Consider the following 20,510-nt stretch of genomic DNA (forward strand, 5'->3'; position numbering starts at 1 on the left):
TCCTGACTCTCTAATCCACCTCTTCCCCACCATAAAATGCCTGTATGCAAGCATAGCCTACAGAGCTATACTTGACCAGAAGCAGTGGGAGATTCAGCTGCTAGCACTGAACTAACAGTTCATGGACCATGGGAACACAGGAAGGACAAGAAATGTGGTCTTGTGATTGAGAGAAATTCTTGTTTCTCTATATCTAAGTTCAGGAAGAACCAACAAACAAACACAGGAATCTAATGAGAACTAACACTTCCAAATCCAATGTCTTTTCTTGCCACTCCATGAAAATAGAGATGGAACAACTACAATTCCTGAAAGTGCTGATAGCATTTAACAGCTGTATCATTACAACCTGCCTCCCACATCTATAAAACCTGCTAACAGTTATGTCTGTAGCCCAATTCTAATGTTAGGTAATGACCAAAATCATGGCATGAGTACAGTGTCCTGCTTTCATTTAAACCCCACCATGGACTTGGTCATTTTCCACTTTTTCCACTATAGACATAATTTTTCCTTTCCATCTAGAAACACTTGCCTTGACTTCATTTTATTCTGAGTCAAGAGATTGTCCTGCATGAATCCTTCAGGTCCTTTAACTGGCGGGCTGTATGTTCATATATATGATAGGAATTAACTTGTTATAAGGCACTTCATTTGTTCCTAAGGCACTTAATAAACTTTATATTGAAATATTTGTGCTAAATTATTATAATTTAAAAAACTTCCTAGCCATAGTCCATTTAATTGTCAATTCTAAATTTGGTGTTGATTTAAGTAAAGCAGAGGAGATACATTGAAGGTGAGTAGAGAAACTGTTTGGTATGGCTTAGATCAAAATTCCTTATTTTTAAAAATAAAGCTTTAAGGGTGCTGCAGTTTTGTCATTTTATGGGGTTTCGTTGCTCACAGCCAAGGATGGACAGACAGACATATGACTTAAAATTAAAGATAATCAAAACCTCAGAGATTTAGGGATGAGCTTCTGACATAATGCCAGTACCAGTGTTCTGTGATTTCACAGAGCACATGTAGCACTTCCTGACACTCCTACTAAGACACTACAGCATCTTTTGAGTATCATTTCTCATGCTTAGGAACACAGATGTTCCAGTAATACATTTCATCCACTTAAAGACACATATAAACATACATAAACTAAATATAATAAGAAATGTCCATAAACATGAAATAATTAGTTTTAAAAACATTTAAATGATGCCTGCAGTCCTTGATGAAATTATCTGAAGGCTGGAGAAAACTGACTTACAATCAGATACTTAAACTGCTCCATCTATTTGGCTTCTTAAAGAAAAAAAAACTGAGAAATGACTGCATATGTGCATCTGGGAGAAGACTGAAGCAAGAGAATCAGAAAGATCCTTAATCTCATTACACCAAGAACAAACAACAAAAAATTAAGACCAGAAACTTGATTTGTAAGTGGGTTAGAAATTCTGACCAGGGAATGTGGTTAACAGGAACAAACTCTTAGCAACAGTGATAGGTTTGTTGTTGTTTTCTTATCATCAGTTCAAGAGTGGGTGCTTTTCTGGAACATGTTCCTTACATCAAAATAAATTTCTATGTTTGGTCCAGGAACAAAGAAGGGAAATTTAAAGATATGAATCAACCAGAAAATTATGGTAGACTGTCCCTTGGTCTCTTCTGGATCTTAAATTCTATGACTTTGTGAATAATTTTATCCCTTTTAATTATTAGTTCCCTACTATAAAGAAGCTAAAAAGTTAATGTTCTTCTTGAATCAATGAATTACAGAAAATAATTGAAGTTTCATAATTGGATTATAACCCCAGGAGAATATGGAAATGCTGAACTGTGAAGCTGAAGTAAAGGAAGCATGTCTGTTTTCTTTTTTTTATGTGATCACCAGGCAGTAATAGCCATAAATGCTTCACTTATTACCTGTATTACACTGAAACAATAACATGCCTGTGATCCTGCAATAACTGCTATTTGAACAGACTGCTGTGCTTCCATGAAGCTTCCATGGACTTGGGCATCTGTTGGCAGAAATCTTATTTCAGACTAGGTCCTATAATTCCACAAAGCTATTACCTTCATTGTTTAATTTTGGTTTTCCCCCAGAGCTGTGGGCATGTGTTCCAAGAGAACCAGAATGTAGAGGTCTCCACATTCCCTGAAGCTCATGATGGGGACACAGAAGATACATGCCCAAGACCTTTTTAGATCTCTGTAACTCCAACATCTTTTAAAAATTAGGCTTAAAACTTTCCATCGTTCCCTTCTCTATTCATAACGAGGCGAACAGAAAAACCTCTGACGTAGTTGCAACAATTCTAAGAAATTCCTTCTATAGTGAACATCTTTAAAAAAAATTAAAGCCTTTGCAGTTTTTGACACAAATCTAGTAGCAACACTTGTCACACAAATAATTCTGGGAAGTTACCAAATAGTTGGAATGAAGGACATTGCATGCTACATAGCACAGAGCTCTTGTCGATGCTTGTTTGGAATGGTATGAGAAAGTCTAGTGGCTGAACACAATGACATTTTTGTTTTCGTGCTGATAATATTCAATAGCTTTACCACCAAAGCTGGCCTGCCACTTCCCCTTGCATAGAAATTGCAGGCATGCACTAAGGTTTTTGCCATGAGCTGGAAGCAGTGCCCAGGTTATTCTTGGTTTGGGGAGGGGGGTGGTTAAGCATAGCTGGTATTGTTTTCTCTCAGCAAAGCTTTAGGACAATGTAGTTCTCAAACAGAGCAGAACATTATCTGCGTCATACCTTCGAGGAAAAGGTTACAGAAACATTTCTGCTACACAAATGTCAGAATGTGAACAGCATGTCTCCATCTCCTCTCCAAAGCTGGTGGCTCCTAAGGAGTGCAAACCACATGCCAGTCACAGAACTTCCGTCTCCACTCTCTGCATATGTAAGACAGCAACTGGCTCTGCTTTCCCACTGCTGCCATCAACTCTCAAAGGATATGAGATCAGAAAGACACACTGAACCTGACACTGTGGAATTTAGGACAACAAACACCAAAAATGCAGACAAATCTAAAACACATGCATAAGCTTCAAAACAGAAGAAATAAAGATAACCAGAACTTCCATCGCCACTAAAAAAAAAGAAAAACCTAACAAAACACCACTATGATTTAAAGGACAGCAGGGAAGCAACCTTTATCAAACCAACAGCATTTCAGCCAGTCCCCTCACTGGAAAACAGAAACCAAGCATCAGAGTTTTACAAGACACCTTAAGGGGCTGAAAACTATCTAAAGATCCATGGTAATGAAAGCCCTTTCACAGAGAACATTCACATTACAAATACAGACATGTCCCACAGACTTTTATGGTGGAGAGCCTGTCTGTCCTCTGGACAGTTTCTGACCATGAGCACTTTTAAATGGCTACATCAGTAGCCTCATGAATGGATGGTGATGCAACCAGCTGCAGAAAAAAAAAATAATCCTGGAGAAGTGGAGAAAGAAAGAGAACAAGGAAAGACTGGAAGAATACAGAACAGGTTAGAAGAAGCTCATTAACTGTGTTGCCCTCCTATCTCAACACCCTTCCTGCACAGTAAGCAAAACAAAGGGCTGCTATGGTCATGCCCTTCACACTGCTACAGAAAACTCAATACTTCTGAGTTCTCTTTTTAGTTGAGGTTTTTTTTTTTTCCTTTCTTTTTTATTCCACAAGGACTTTAATTAAAATTCATCAGAAGAAATATTTTCAGCAGCAGTGTCTGAAAATGCTACCTCCTCCCATATCTTCCATTAAATCAGGTTCATCCAACTTGAAAGGAGATGAGAAACTCTCACTGACACTCTGTCACACTCCAGTGAAAAGACAGGCACATTCAAAACAGAAGAGAGTGCAGGTGCTCATTTATTACTTTACGCAGATTATTTTTCTGCCTTTCTTCCTGACAATGGGAACGTTCACATCCCAGATGGAGCTCTCTGTAGTGCTGTGGGCATTTGCTGACCTAAAGTTTTGTTTTCCCTGATGAAGGAGGCAAGGTAAGAGGAGGATTGGTTCATTGCCTACTGAGGCAGCTTTAATGTTTGTTTCTAACAATGGAAGACATTTGGGGATTATTTGAATGGGAATGAATGTACAGATAATTTTTCGACTATATCAGGTAAAGGAGAAAAAACCTGTACACATCCATGTCCCTATTTACACACTGCAAAAATATAATATTCATAGAACTGACTTCAAAACTCATTTCAGAAATGAAGATGGTGTTCAAAGGAAATATAAGGTCACTGCCTTACATCATTCCAGATCTAGAGAATAATCCCACAATTTTTCTCATAGCACTGATAAGCATCATCACTATAAAGACTACTTCAATGCAAAAATTAACAAATCATGTCCACAGCATCAGGTTTCTCTGCTTTTCTGCCTACTTTATGCATCTTTAGCTTTCACCATTTGGCCTCTGATCAAAAGCATTTTGACTTACAAAAATTAACCTTCTTTCCCCATCCTGCCCTTCTCAATAAATACTGGAAAAGTCAGTGATATAAAGAACTTGAGAAGAATACAAATTTCTCTAATCTAACCCATCAGTGTGTTTTTCTCTGGTCTGGAGACACAAACATTAGCAAATTAGAGGAATATAGTAGTAGTTCCCTCCTTGCTTTCTATCAGAACACCAATCCATCGGGGTGCTTGGTCCATCAGTACATCCTTCTTGGAACTTTGCTTTCCTGATTTTACTTGGAATAACAAAGAAAATCCAGGGGAGAGAAGAGGGGGGAGTTTTGGTTTTTTCCTTTTTTTTCCCTCAAGTGTAGGCATTTCTTAAGCTTCCATGAAGACTGATCTCTTCAGCAGATTTCATAGCATTCCCAGTTCTCATATTACCAGGATACACTGAACCAAAATATCCACCAAGATTTTAGGCAGGAACTATTCCCTGTGATGCCACATGGTTCCTATATGAGCTAATCCCAGTGAATGAGTGCTCTCACCTTGCTGCCCTCTCAGTCTCTGCTGTATCACAGAGCAATGGTGTCAGCTGATATTAATTACAGGAGAGATGGAGGTTGTGGTTCTGTTTGAATTAATATGGAAGACAGGGTGCACATTGCTTTAAAATACAGAATGTTACAGAATGCAGTAAATTCATTTACCACTCCAAAGACAGTTCTTAAAAACTGAGGAGCAGATACAGCCTTAAACTCTGTAAATCTCAGATAGTTTTGGTTTTGTTTCCACCAGGGCCAGGATGGGAACATCAGTTTACACTGGGTACAGATTTTGTCTGACTTCATTGTGGAACAGATTTACTGCAGAGATTGTTTTGGTCTTTTTGATCCTGAGCTCACTATGGTAATTGTATTTTGGTTAACCTTTATTTTATCTATAGTTCACAGTAATTATTTTTAATTAACATTTTAAGGCAGTAAGAAACGGGAAAGGAAAGGAATTTACTTTCCCCACACCTCCACTTCATCAGATAATATAGTATAATATAATACAATATAATATAATATAATATAATATAATATAATATAATATAATATAATATAATATAATATAATATAGTCTTGTTATTTAAACAAAATAAAAGGGAAATAAAAATAGTCAGGAATGTGTAACTTGCTGCCTTAACACATGGCAGGAATGACTTGCTACAAGGCTTGGTCTAATGGAAATGTTGTACTTAATGCAGCTTTTAATGAGACAACCTATCCTGAAAGGCACCTTGAACCCCTCTGAAACCTCAATGAACTCGGCCTTTTTCTGTGAGGGCAAAAGGAATGCACACAGTTCATTTCAAAAATAGTCTAGAATTTAAGTAAATTAATGTGTGACTTTTCAATTGATAACCTCAGTTACATTAGCCTTGGAACTAACCCTTGAGTAGAACCTAAACAGTGACAGCCTGAATATTTATTCAGACATTCCACAAGACAAAAGCAAGGACATTCAAAATTAAACAAGAGGCTAAAATCTCATACTTGATAAATTGTCAAGGAGTGAATCAGGATACCTTCAGACAAAAGAGAAATTAAAAATAAAAAAAAAAAATTAAAAAAACAAAATAAAACAACCAACCCCACTAACCCAAAACAACCCCAAAATACTGAATAATCTGGAATAATCTGCTAAAAGTATCAATCTAGAAGTTATTTAAAGAAAGCAACACTCATAGGAATCATTATGCAAAAGGGATTTCCCATACCTGGAAAACCTTGGAGAATTCTGTCCCATCTTCCACAAGAGTTAGCCTGAGCAGCATACAGACTTACTCTCTTTAGGTTTAGATATTTTTATTGTTGTTGCTTTAATTAATTAAATAGGCCCTTTAATTTTACCCTGGAATACAAAGAAGTCAAGATGACTGAATCAAGATGGACAGAGATTCTCTTATGAATACATGTCAGTGTCTTAACTGTGCAATTCAGAAGGCTTAGGTTTTAGCCAAATGCTGGAGTTTTAAGCCAAATTCTCAAAATTACTTGGGGGAGGAGGGGAGTAAGAGATATAAAATAACTCTTTTGCCAAATTTTCTTTCTCTTCTGCAAAGCTTATTTCCTATTTAAAAAAAAATTTGGGCCTAAATTTGCTTCGTAAGTATTTAAATTTTAGACTAATAAGTTTTGATGATGAATATAACCATAGATAGGTAAAAAGCCTCTTTTTTTAAGAACCTCAGAAAAGTTTAAGAGAGGCCATTTTTGGAAGTCCCTTTACTCCGTTTATGAAAATCCAGAAGATGATGCATACAGAAAAGAACAACAGATTCTTGCTTGCTTTAACACTTTTACTCTTTTTAGATGTAACTTTTGAAAGAGTTATTGTATAGAGTCCCAAAAGATACAGTGCAACCTAACAGCTCCCTGCTGCAAAAGCGAATTTGATGAAATTCTGCTGGACACATGTTAAACCAACTACTGAGGATCAGAACCACACAAAAAGAAAAACCTTCCAGTAGCAATTTTTTTTTTCATTTACTCAGCTACTGTACAGCCTATGATGACTTGTTTTCCTTTAGTTACATGAACAGTTTGACAGATTACTGTGACAAGGTTACTCTCAAATTGATAAAAGGTTTGATAGTGTCGGAGCATTTGTCAGGAATGTCTCACATCACGTGTAATGGACTCTGCACTTCAAGCATCAATGGTACTCCAGTCTGCTGTTTTCTAGTTAGTGTGCAATGCACACCAACAAAAACCCACAGCAGAAGGACAGAAAAGCAGGCAGAATTCATCACAACAGCCCCATACTTTATCAAACAGTTCTGATTAGGGTTTTGCTTCCTTAACCCATGTCACAAAATGCAATTAAATGAAAAATTTTACACGTGACTTGAAGGGTGGCCTCCCTTGGGACAGAACCTGAAAATGGAACGGGATATGATAATGTGCATAAACATAAGTGTTTCCAGCATTTCCTGTACTTCTGAAAGAGAAATAATGTGGGTTTAGAACATTATTCCTCAGCCTGCCAAATGTAAGACATTAGAAGTGATAGTTGTACTGCTAGCAGCCTTGTCCCATGCTAGAGCAGAGGAAATGGCTTCAGAAGGGCTCATTTTAGGCACTGGCAGCTAGCCTATGGGAACCAGTGTGCTGGACATCAGCCAGCTTTGGTGAATACTTCCCTTGAATACAGCTCTCCAAAAATATTGTACTACAAAATAATAATATGGTTTATGGATTGGAATTAAGGTTTTCACTTCACATCTTTCAGCAAAGGATGCTAATATTAGGCTCTGCAGGAAGCCTAGGAGCCAGCACCTTCTGCTCACTTGTAAATATCTGTTCACATGAAGGCTTTAATGTCTGGTGAAGCCCAGCCATGTAAGCTACAAGAGAGCTCTACAGAGGACATTTATGAGCAGAAAAATCCTTTAGTTCATATAGCAGCAGACAGCTGGGTTTGGTTTTAGTGGGGAGAAGGGTTGGGTTTGAAGGGTGTTTTGGGAGTGGGGACAGGTGTAGAGGGAAGGGCTTTGGACCTTTATCTACCCCTACTGTGGAAACACCTGAAAAGGTAAAGAAAATATCTTGCAATATATTACTTAAAATTTACACACTGCTGTCATGAGTGAGAGTGTCTGAGATTGCTTTAAAAACTCACTGACAAGAGTATGAGCAAAAGTGAGATTTAAGCATTTCTCAGATCACACTGTAGCCTGGAAAGGAGGAGGGGGGGAATGCACCACCACAGCTGCCTGTACAAATTCTTGTATTTTCAAATGTTTGAGTTTCCCTGCATTGTCTTTCTCTTCTGCTTTGATAAATTCTTTTAATTTCTGAAAAAAAAAATCAGAATTATCTTCTCCTTACTGACATTCAGCCAAAGGATAGAAAAATCAGCAAAATGAATGTCAGCATTTCTCTTAAAGAGCATCTGTTCACACAGGAACCCCATGACAGCAAGACAAAGCCCTCTAATCTTGTATCAGATTAAGTTTAGTGGAGCACATTAAAAATTTTACCACAGTGCTAAGAGGAAGCTCTCAGATTCTTGATGTGCACTTCCCATACACAGACAAGGGGTAGGGACACAGTCTCTGAACTTCATGATTCAAGTATCACTGCTCACACCACAGCCTCACACCATGATGGCAGCACTTAAGTACCAAAGCTGTGAAGCTCCTTTAGGAATAGTTAGTTCAGTCCTGATCAGCTGAAAGCATTTATGTGAACTGGAGAAGGGTCAGACTGCAAGAAGATGTATCACAAACCAACTTTTTGAATGCCAGCAGACACAGTCAATTTATACCTACTGAGGATCTGGCCCTTGAATTGGGATTATCTGTGACTGTCACACGTGGAAAGTGTCAATGAATGTAGTTTGTACAAATGTCAGAAAGGTACACTCACATTTCAGCTTGGAAACGTCACCAGCACACTATTCTCCTGTGAACAGTGAGTCAGTTCTACCCACAGAAACTTTAAAAAGTCACAGGGAAGAGTTCCAAGATCACTCAAGTCCAGGTATCACTTCAGTAAGACTGCTAGCTCCTGTCCTGGCCAGTCATGCCCACATAAAGTGTACTCAGAGAAGCCTTTCAGGATTTTTGATCAAAAGGAGGAAAGGCATAATGTCATAAAATTGTAAAAACTCATAAATTGTTATTCCTATTGCAAGCATCAAAACAACAGTAATTTGGATTCAGGTCTGTAGATCAGCCCTAGATTGTACCTTACTTTAACAAATTTCATTTGTTGATACCTATTTGAGAGGCTGATTTTTGATGACAATATACAGAGATGATGATGTCTTTTGGAATAGATGACTCTATGGCAAAAGCACTGCAGTTCTGCATCATTATGCAAAATTCCACCATGGTGAGCTCTGGCTGGAATCTCAAACTGGATTATTCCCCTCCCACACATCATCAATAATAACCAAGCCTTGGGAATTCCAATCAGGTTTTCATTTCATATTGCCCACTACATTTATTCAAGAGTAGAAGGGCAGAAGAGTGCATTGTTTTAGGAAGTAGTTCTTTTGATGATGCACAAAGAGCAAAGAACTCCTTTATGCCACCTCTTTGGTTTCAACACAAATAAAACACAATAAAAAGTCTGCAAATATGACTCTCAAGATGAACAGGGAGATAGAAGGTGCCACTTTCTACAGCATCATTTTTCAGTGCCACTGTAGTTAATTAGATGTTAATTATATAGCTACAAGGCCACCTTCAGTGGGTTTCATACTTCTCAATCTTTGAGTCCAGCAATGTGACACAGCAATCATAAAATGTGATAAATGATTGAGGGAGGAACACCCATGTTGTGTTTTGCACTGGGTTGTGATTCACAGATCATTATAACTATAAAATCTGCCATTAGGGAAGTTTTCCTGCCATACAAATTCTCCTTTTAACATAAGAAATCAACCAGATTAGAGCAAACAGAAGTCAATGTGACGGCCCTCACATCTCTTCCCCAAAACTCATTATCCAAAGGTTTTCAGCATTAATTAACCATTCAAACTAAAGGAAAACCAGTCAAACTTCAAATGCAGACACAGAGGATTAGTTTTGAGGCACTTACGGCTGGCACAGCTTGATCAGGTCCTGGTCGGTGGTGCCGGGAGGAAGGCCGCGGATGTACAGGTTGGTTTTACTCAGCTGCTCTCCGCCGCTGTTGTTGCTGCTGTTGTTGCTGCTGTTTGTGCTGGGGCTGGGAGGAGCCATGGGGTGGGGAGCTGGTGCATAGGACTGCTGGAGACAGAGCAAAACAAAAAGGCTGTTACTGGAGAAGGCAAAGCAGCGTGTGCCTTACCTAGGTAAATCCAGAACGACGCTACGCTTGTCCTGCCCTCCCTGCCCGCTCCTATGGCACCTGCACCCTCTCCCAGCCAGCAGTGCCTTGGAAAAACCAACCAACATTTTGGGTTCAGCCACAGCTTTTACATATATTATTCTGCTATACTTTTTGATTTGGAATTAATTAGCCAGATCACAAAACAAAGCCCTGAAATTAAATATACTCAAGGAGTAACTAGCATTAAAGAAAGAAATTAAACACAGTCTGCTCTACGAGCATGCTAAAACACAAATAAAAATACCTAGCCAAAGGTACCAGAAGCCAAGTTAGTCTTTTCTAAACATGAGGAGCACCCAGCACACACACAGTCAGGTGGCAGAGGGTTTGCTAGTCTGAGAGAGGAAAAAAAAATTCCAAAGCAGCCTGAAAACACTCTGTTGTTACGGATGTCTTTCGCAATAGAGAAACAGGCTTTGGAAAAGATGATCAGGCCAAGACCTTCTGCTCTCAAAATCATACCCACTTCTGAACAACCACAAACCACACACAGCAACTGAGAGATATTGCTTAAGAAGGGAGGCATTCTCACAGGGAAAAAAAGCATTCTCCCCTAACTCACTGGTAAATACATGCTGTGAAAAAAAGACACCCACAGGCTAGAAAAATTACCTAAATATCTCTGATCTGAAGCAACAGCAGGGAATTTCAGTTGCTGCAACCATCCCTGGCTCTCTGACCACTGGAGTATTTACCCACAGCACAGGGTGCTTGCCAGGAGAACAAAGGAGAGATTGGAAGGAGGAGGCCATCCTGTCACCACTGTGACCTATGCAGAAAAGCTGAAACCTAGGGAAGAACTTGCAGGAACTGGAAGATCCTGAGGACCAAGTTCCAGATGGGCAGCCAGGGGAACTGGAGTCAGAGCTCCAGGAATGTAACTGCCTGCTGAGAGGGAGAAAATCCCATTTCCACAACCTGATCAGCACACACTGCTAGCTTTATGTGTAGTGACAACAGCAGGTAAATGTTGGACCAATGCTAAGTTAACCATGCTATGCTAATGGACTAATAAAAGCGACACATCTGCAATTTTCATTATAGCAGCAATGACACTTTAGTGACTTCTAATATGCTTGTTCTGCATTTAGGCCTTGAACAGAGAAAATATTTAAGTCTGTGAGTAATTCTGATCATGCTAATCAACTGCCCCTTTAATGTCAGTGGCTCTACTTTAGTGCTTATAATTATGCAAACACTAAATCACAGTCTTGGTAGATGGATGTTTCTAAATTAGTAGCTCTAAACTCTTTCAAACAAGTCCCTTTGTTTAGTCCCTTATTTAGATGAAGGCAAAAAAGAAAAGTTGGAGAATATAAGGGGATCATCAATGACAGGTGATGATCAGACATTTCAATGAAATAAAATGCCACACTTGCACTGGTGCCTTTCCTCCTTCCTTCTCCCCAGTACTCCCATTTAAAGCAGGAGAGAGGGAACACAGCACCAAGTGTCAAGACATCAGAATTCATCTGCAATCTCACCTGGTTGTAATTTGAGCAAGCAGGAGCCATTAAAAGAAAAAAATACTGGCTTTTTAGTGTGATCACCATGCTAGCAAGTAATGACATTCACTCTCATCTCCAGTAAAAGAGAAAGGGCAATAAGCTCTCTTCCCCAAGTCTCTGCACAGATACTTTTGCTGACAATCAAAAGCACTTAATCCATACGGATCATATTTCTCTGCACACACATTTTATCACTGGGTAATCCCCACCCACTCAAGCTTCAATGTCATTCCCAGAAATAAGAGAGCTGAAGCAGCAACCTTGAGTACCAGCACAGGCAACCTCAAATGAGCCCAAACACTGGGGACACATCTTGGAAATCAGCTCCATGCCATGGCCACAGCCCAGCTGGATAACACTGCAGACAACACTAACCTGTATTAAATATGTAGGCATCTACATATTATAACATCCTGTTTGAAAGCATATTTGAATCTCTGTGCACTGCAGGGCCATGCAAGAATCAGGTATGACTGTGTATAACATGTTGGGCTTTGATATATCAAGAGCTCAGGAAATATCCCATGGTAATCTAGCACATTTTAAGCATTTCTAAGGTTAAGTAAAAAGACAAACAGAGGTCAAGGTTACATTGTTACTGCTTTACACTGCACCTCCCATATTACCATGTACACTGAATGCACATAAATGATGTAAAGCAGTGAAAGATCTTTCCATAAGGCAATGAAAAGCTATGTACTTTAATTATTAATTGTTATTATTATATATGTCTTAGCAGGGGATAATGAATAAATGTCCTATTCTCACACCAACCTAATAAGCAAGAAAAAGAAAAAAAATAAGTGGAAATTTACTTTTGAAATACAAAGAGCAATTTTCATTCTATTATAAGATCTTTATCCTCACAGAGAGAAAAACACTGGGGGCCTAATGCTAATTTAAGCTTAAAACATTTTATCCCTCTCAGCCAGCTGAAAGGGGATGTAGAAGTGAACACAAATCACATTTACACCTATTTTGAGGCCACAGCTATTAAAAAAAAAGAAAAAAGAAAAAAAAGAAAAAAAAAAAAAAGTTCTCAGTATACAGAGAATGAGGCCACAGAGAATATACATATATAGAGATATATATAATATACAGAAAATATGACAGGATGTCCCTCAAGTAAGAGCTGCTCAGACAACAGGCACGCATGGGTGCCTGGGTTCACAGCAGTATCCTTGGAGATGCTTTAAGGGTGGGCAGAGAGGCAGCCACACTCCACTTTGGGGCATGCTGATCTCAGCCCAGCAAACACTGCTACACTCCAAACCCTCTTCACTAATAAATCTCAGCCACAGCAGCCCACAGTAATTTCCATGCATATCCAGTACCCCAGAATACCATCTGCAGAAAGATTACCAAATTGCCTGTACTGAGACTGATGACATCTTCTGGCTGGTTGCCAGATTAAAAGCTTCAGGTCAGAAGAAAGCTTCCAATTCTTGTTTCCTGAGCTGCTGAGTGTATGACTGATGGCAAAAGTATGTACTTTGCCTCTAAATGAGCAAAGGATCTGGTTTGGTAATCGCCAAGAGTGAAAGAAATGACAGGAAAGATAATGGTGATCCCAGATATGCGCCACTTGGTACAGGATCCTGGACAATGCCAAAGTGGGGCACTGTCTGGAGGACCACCTGCACACTGGGTAGCAGGAAATTTGTGCCTTGTTCTGATGTTGGACCCCTCCATGGCTGGGGGCAAAGCACTTCTCTGCCTCGAGAGCCAGAAGGAGCACCACTGTCAAGACTGGTTCGAAACACCCAGACAGCAGTGGAAATCTGGAAAAGAGGTTTTGCCACCACAACCAAGTACTGGACCTACACCTCTAGGGAAAAAAAAAAAGACAAAAGCAAAATGCTTCACTTCAAAAGAGAGCTGGAATTCAGAGCTGGTTTTGCCATTAATTTTTCACATAACCAATGCAACCAATTCATTTTTCAATTCTCATGCTTCATTATTCAGTGGAGAGTGTGTGGGGAATGAACTGGTTTGTAGATCATTCCAAGCAGCTTATTAATTTAGCATGGATGGCTAATAGGATTTGTTTTCATCTTTGAAAAATGAATGAAATTTCTCCTTTTTCATTATTTAAAAATGAAAAAAATTATGCGCTAATTCTTATCCATTCTCAGGAATTCTGCTTAAACCTTACAGTTCAGTTCTCTGAAACAAAGTGTCCCGTGAAACTGCACACAGCTAAGCATGAATAATGAGATACACCTTGGTTTTTCTAAGCAAATAACCCAGAAATGCTGAACCAGAAGCCTCTCAGATACTAAATGAACAACGCTCCTCCTTCCAACATCCAACCTCCTTACATAAGGGCAGTATTTATCTTTCCATGGCAACCAAGTACTCTTAGGTAGTTTTTTCACTAGTTGCAAGCTTAGACTAAAGTATTTTCCTCCCAAAGCAAAACACTACTTAAAAAGACAAATCTCAAATATTTTTCACATACAATTTCTTTTGGATGGGAATCACAGGCCCCAGATGCCAAGTTGTAGAGTCTGCTTTATTAGCAGCAGCTGGCTCCTTGGCAGGCTTCTGAGGCGGTCGGGCTTGTGGTTTTGGAGTGGCCTCAGAGCATGGGATGCAGCTGGACAGCTATGCTAATGGACTAGCCAATTTGTTTGTAGTCACCTTTGGCTATCCCAGATTTGTACTCTTTTATCCACTTGAAAGGGAGGTCTTGGAAAGATTCCCTATTAACACTGATATGTTGACTTTTCCTATCATAGTTCATATTTTATATGAAAAAATGAGTACAACACACAGTCCTACATTAAAACGTGCATTATTTAAGCAATTGTGAACACACACTATCCATTTCCCTCTGAATGGAGTGTTTTCCAGCTGCTAGATTCATCTAAGTGCCCAATTACAACACAATTCCCTTCACTCCCAATTGAGAAAAATAAAATAGGACAAAGTAAATACAAATAAATTGTTCAAATACCCCTTTACAGCTCACATTAGGAGAACACTGTTCTCTCTACATCCTACTGTATGAAGAAGTAATTTTTGAGAGCTGGAGAGTTCTTACTAGCCAATTATAGAGAGGATGAGAGAACACCACCAAACTTTCATCTGTTGATGGGATTTTGGAGCTGAGTGAACAGAAAATCTATTAAACAAAAGATGATCATCATAGAGGAAGAGAAAGCAGAGCAGTAAGGGAAATATTGGGGGAAAAAAAAAATTAGATCAAAGTAGCAGCAACTCTCCTGCCTCTGGTTTGCTTCCTCAGTGAGGAACAGCACCAGAAGGTAAACTGTATTTCTCATCCATAGACAGGTCGAACAGAAAAGTGAATAAAAGATGAATATTGAAGTGGGCAAAACAGACACCTCATGTATTTTAGAAAGGCTGCAGTCAAGGGAACTCAAGTCATAATTTTCTTCCCAAGTCTGTAGGGCATTCACTGCTTTTGCAGAATCCAGCCATGTCTATTGCCTATCTCCCATCTGGCCAGTGAAGACCTGCAAGACAGCTGCTTTTGGATGCTTCTCTAGATAGGCAGGTCTTTCCCTAGACATATAAGAGAAAATAAACAGATGTAAAAGAGTCTGAGTTTTCTAACCCCTCTGCACAGTAACAGAGCTTCTTAGACTGTTTCTGTAGAAGCACCAACTCACCTCTTGGCAACATTTTCAATTTGTAAAGGAATGGCATGTGAAAACGTGAGTAAACTCAGAAGATGAACACAGACAATAAGGTTCAAAGTCTATTCCCTCACAGTTCTTTCAATCAAGAAAACCAGAACACACCTCAGGAGGATTTTGATTTCTCTGAATTCCTTCCAAGGCCTTTAAAAGTGATTTGCTGGATACAAGAAGCCCAGTGAGTCAGAGCTGCCGGGTTACACTCTCTGCACCACAAAATCACTGCACTACTCCAAGCAAGTCATTTCAGTTCCTTACATCTCAGTTTACTAATCTCTAATGATTCTTCCTTACCTTCTTAAGGCATGTATAATGCTCTGTGATTACTGGATGAAAGACACTACTAAGAATTGCAATATTGCTTAAAGATGGTGAATGTATTATTAAAGTCTAACTTAATAACTAGGGCTAAACCTAATTCTTTGCAGATAAAAAATTATTTCTGCATGCAATGATTTTGCTATTCTGTACCTAAATGAATGAAATAAAATACCAATCAAATTAGTCTTGTCATTAGTAATTTTTTTAATTTAAAAACAAACTTAGAATTATGTGTTCACAGGGCTATTGTAACTGTAATGTATGCATTGAATTTAATTTATTCCAAATTATATCTTTATTACAAGGGAAAAGGTGTAATTGTGTTTTGCATACTCTTTCATTTCAAACAGGAAAAAATAGAAAGATCACTTGGGAATAATGGAAATTATGAAAAAAGTTCCAACCTAGTCCTCCAACAGACACAGCAGTCATTCAACAGTCAGACTGAAATTGGGATTTGATGGATCCATAAAATATTTTGAGATCTTTGCTTCACAGACAAAGCTGTTGAAATCAGTAGGCTAAATACTCCTGAGGCTTACAATTCCCTTGAACCTGGCACTCAGCATTGAAGAACTATAGAATGAAAGCACAGGCAAAATTTGGCTCAATTTCCTCTATTCCAATTCTCTTCCAAATCATGACTGTGCAGATTTTAACATTTTATAAATATTTACAGGTAGACAATACAGAGAAATCAAAGCATCCGCAGGAAGAGGAAGAAGTTCTTTATTGGACATTATCTACAAAGTAGGTCTCATTTTATATAGTTTTCTGAATTAAAACCAACCAATGAAGCAAAGAAAAAGCTCCAGCAATTCACTGTTCTGGCTGTCTTCAAGAGCACTGAGAGTTTAGCAGTCATTAGCCAGGGTGACATATACTAGAAGCCTGAAAATCTTCTCACTAATCATAGCATCTCCTATTTCCAGTAAGACAGACTGAAATAGTCTGCATTACCACCATTATGAACAGGAAATTTCAAAAGCAAATTGGTCAGGTGTAAAGTAGCTTATTTTGAGGTGTGATGAAGTCGAAATAATGAAGTGGATTAGAGAACATATCACTAGGAAAGCCTGAAGATCATCTCACCTGATGATGAATGGCCCCAGCAAAAGCCAGTCCAAGAGAGGGGAATGGCACAGAAATTAGAAGCATTGTTTGCAGATGGAGAACACCCTGGCCATTGCTGCCTGCCTGGGTTTTGGTCTCTGAATAGATGTAATAGATGCTGCTGAGCTACCAGCTTCAGCTCTTCACCCTCTCCTGCCTACATATTGTTATAGCACAGATGGACCTGCTCATCCCTCATAAGCAATCTTCTCTTTAACCATAGACTACCTGTGGTTCAGGTCTAAAATATGGTAACTTCTCTGAATTTAGGGCTTCTTACATACAGCCAGGAGGGCAAAATTTAGTCCCTAGCGTTAAAAAACAAAAACTAGCAGTAAGAGCTGTGTCATCAAATAAATATTTTTCAGAGTGGAAAATAACCTTCACAGCCTTGTCTCCTCCCATTTATTTCATGGCAGGAGGCTCCCATGACAGAATATTCCTGAGGCATTATTTATTTCTCCACAAGGGAGAAGAAGAATTCTTTCTATAGATAAAGTATTTTGGCACTTTGGCAAACTCGTAAACAATAGCCTGTATCCTTTGACATAAATTAGTGTTATTGCTTCATTACCCAATCCATTCATATTTTATTGATGTACTGAGACTAAATGTGAACAGACTCTAGATCTTAAAATTACTGAATCTGGGCGATCTGGACGATAAAACACTGCAATTCCTCTAATAAGAATATTTTGGAGCACAGATCAAAATATGACAGCAATTACTGTTTGTAACAGAAGGGAAAAATAAATTTGAGAAGAAGCTATTGTTTCTGCTTATATTTTTACATAGCCAGTTTTGGGGCTACAATGAGCTGTTGGTCCACTTGAAGGTTAAAAATAAAAACGCAGACCAAGAGCCTGATACTTAACTTTCCAAATGTTTGCAAGAACAAACACAAATTTGGTTCTGAGAAACTAAATTTACTCTCTGGGTATTTGTTTACATGTGGCAGACTGAAAGCATCTTGGAAATGAGATGCAGCAGGCACTTGCTGCACTGCATTGCTTTTGTGCACACAGTCCACACACACCCCAGCACCAGCACTGCTGTGAGAACCTGGCTACAATAAAAGCCCCCCATGAACCTGGATTTACAGCACAGAACAAAACTAAACGTCGATATCCTCTCTTTCCTCTCCACTTGAGAATTTGGCGAGCAGAGATCAGAAGCAGATGTGTTTTCATTCTGTAGAAAGAAAGCCCAACCAAAAATGTTTTTCAAGATCCAGCCCAAGTTTCCTCAGTTTATCTTTCTTATAGAAGAATTAAGCAGGAAATCTGCCACTGTTGACATAAGCACTGTTGGGATGGAGGATTCAGGGATGGCAGAGCTCCCCAGGAATGTTGCTCATCACCTCCCCATGTTACCACAATGATCTTTTGTAGATGTGCATGGGGAAGCTCTGCCTCCTCTACCCAGTATTTATAAAGATGAGTTGTGCCTCCTGTCCTGTGGCTGAAAGAATCCAAGGAATGCAAAGTTTGGGAAAGGCTTTTCCTTTCCACAACAGCGTGGCATCATCACCACAGAATTTGGGGCATTTCACAATAGCCAGAGTTCATGTTTTCTTTGAGACCCCTCGAGCTACAGTAGCACACTGGTCCCAGGCAGGATGCCAGAGGATGCCCACAGAAGATATGAGCTGTCACAAACCTCACAGAAAACAGCTTTTTAAAAAAAATTGCCCACACAAGTCACTACAGTTCATACATAATTCCTCACTTAGGAAGAAGAGGACACAACCAACCTTGTGAGACCAATGTATGTAATTTCATTTATAGGAGAGCTGGAAAGCCCTCCCAAGAGTAAGCTGATATGGGGATAAGAATTTAAGTCTAGGTTAAAATTAAGGTCAGCCTATGAATATAGCTGGCCAAAATGGTGCCAGTCACCTTCATGCTCCTGACAGTCCTGAATACTGTACCAAAAAAAGGGAGACAGGGAAGCTGGGGCAGGGCTCACTGCAGGCAGCTGGGTGTGAAACCCCAAGTTAAGAACCTCTCTGTCCCATTCTAGATACTCCTCTACATTCTTAAAACCAGTTGACTGCATAAGAGAGAGAGCTTCTTAATGAAGTCACCATTATACACAACCTGAGAAACTGTTTGGGCCCATGGAAAGACTGAAGGAATGGGACTCTGCAAATCTTAGCTTGGTGAGGAGGTGAATTCCAGACCTTCTTCAGGTCAAAAGGAGCTTTGAGCACCACATTACTGGCATCCCAGGAGCACACAAAACATTCTGAACATGGGAAGGTGAGAAACATATGCCAGGAACATTCTGGGATGTCAGCTATGGGCTTTAAATCATATGCTAAGGAAGAAGAATAAGCACTCTCCACTTTGTCACTGCAGATTCAGATACCTTATCAAATCTCCCTTTTCTTTAGATTTCAGACTTGGGGGGTAGTATGGGAAAAGCTGTTCAATTTTATTTAATTTAACAAGCATCTAATATCACTTACAATTAAAATATCTTCCAGACATCAATCAAATCCACTTGAGGCAAAATTTACTAAATAAACTGAATATTTAATGCAAAAATTCTTTATTCTATTTTGGAATTTTCAGAATTACACCCAATTTATTCACAGACTTTTTTTCCCTTTAAATTCAATTTTCTTTAAATTTCATTGGTTTTGAGAATTAACTTAAGCATGCTGAGAGTGAGTACAAAACCCCAACACTACTGTCTTCTTGGATCTATGAAACAAAATATCGCCATATTTTTTTTCTATCCATGCTCTTACAGGGAGTAATAAGTACCTTAGGCTGAATTGAAACCTGAGCACTAAACTCTCAAGACACACCCTATATTCACACCCTGTGCAGACTGAGGCAAAGGTCCTAATTGATCAGCCCACTCACAGGGGTGTTTGGCCACCTGTCTAAGCAAATGCCACAGCAGTTGATGCCCAGCATGCCCTTGGTTGCCATGACTTGAGGTCCTAGAACCACAGGACTGATGGAAATTTTGTAATACTCTGAGCCACTGAAAGATGACAACTATTTTTTTGCAGCTAGTGAGAATCTGGCATGTTTTTCCTATAAGGAAAATTAAAACTATGAAGCTTTTTTTTGAAAGGTAAAAAATAACTCCAGAATGCCCATTGGCTTCAAAAAAAGTGAATCTGAGTATAGATAAATCTGACCTGCTGCTTAGATAAGCAAAAGACCCATCATTTTCAAAACTGCAATCCAGTATTATTCAGTAAGTCCTTTCCTATCTAATTCCTACTTCTTTCTTCAATGTTTCCCCTACCTCTGATTTTAAGCAGTTCTCAGAGCAGGGGGAGAAAAAAAATTAAAAGATCTACATTTATTATGGTAAAAGTTCTCAGTCTCTTCCCATTCCTTCAACAACAGATTGTGGCACTCACTGTGCTTGTCCGAAGGCTCAAATGTCATTTGACTCATGCACTCAGAAACGTTGACTCAATTAAAATATCCAAACAAAACCAACTTTCAGTTTGGTAAAGGCAACCCACTCTTTTCCCTGACAGATAGGATGCCTCATAGTGCAGAAATTTTGATTTCAACGCGACAACTTGCTTTTTCTCAGTTCCCTAAAATCATCACTATTTTCTGCTAAATGTCGTGGC

The 20,510-nt window shown here is 39.0% G+C and overlaps 1 protein-coding gene across 7 annotated transcripts in view; it reads right to left on the minus strand.

The window, feature by feature from the left end:
• The window catches only part of RBMS3 (RNA binding motif single stranded interacting protein 3), a 691,053-nt gene that overhangs the window by 330,073 nt on the left and 340,470 nt on the right, over positions 1-20,510 (minus strand). For 5 of the 7 annotated variants that reach the window (XM_056483533.1, XM_056483537.1, XM_056483534.1 and 2 more), the window contains one exon: positions 10,024-10,193. In XM_056483533.1, the coding sequence (XP_056339508.1) occupies positions 10,024-10,193 (170 nt within the window). The remainder of the gene's footprint in view (positions 1-10,023; positions 10,194-20,510) is intronic. The other 2 variants (XM_056483538.1, XM_056483536.1) reach the window with 1 other exon arrangement.

The sequence above is a fragment of the Oenanthe melanoleuca genome, chromosome 2 (genome assembly GCF_029582105.1).
Source record: "Oenanthe melanoleuca isolate GR-GAL-2019-014 chromosome 2, OMel1.0, whole genome shotgun sequence".
NCBI lineage: Eukaryota > Metazoa > Chordata > Aves > Passeriformes > Muscicapidae > Oenanthe > Oenanthe melanoleuca.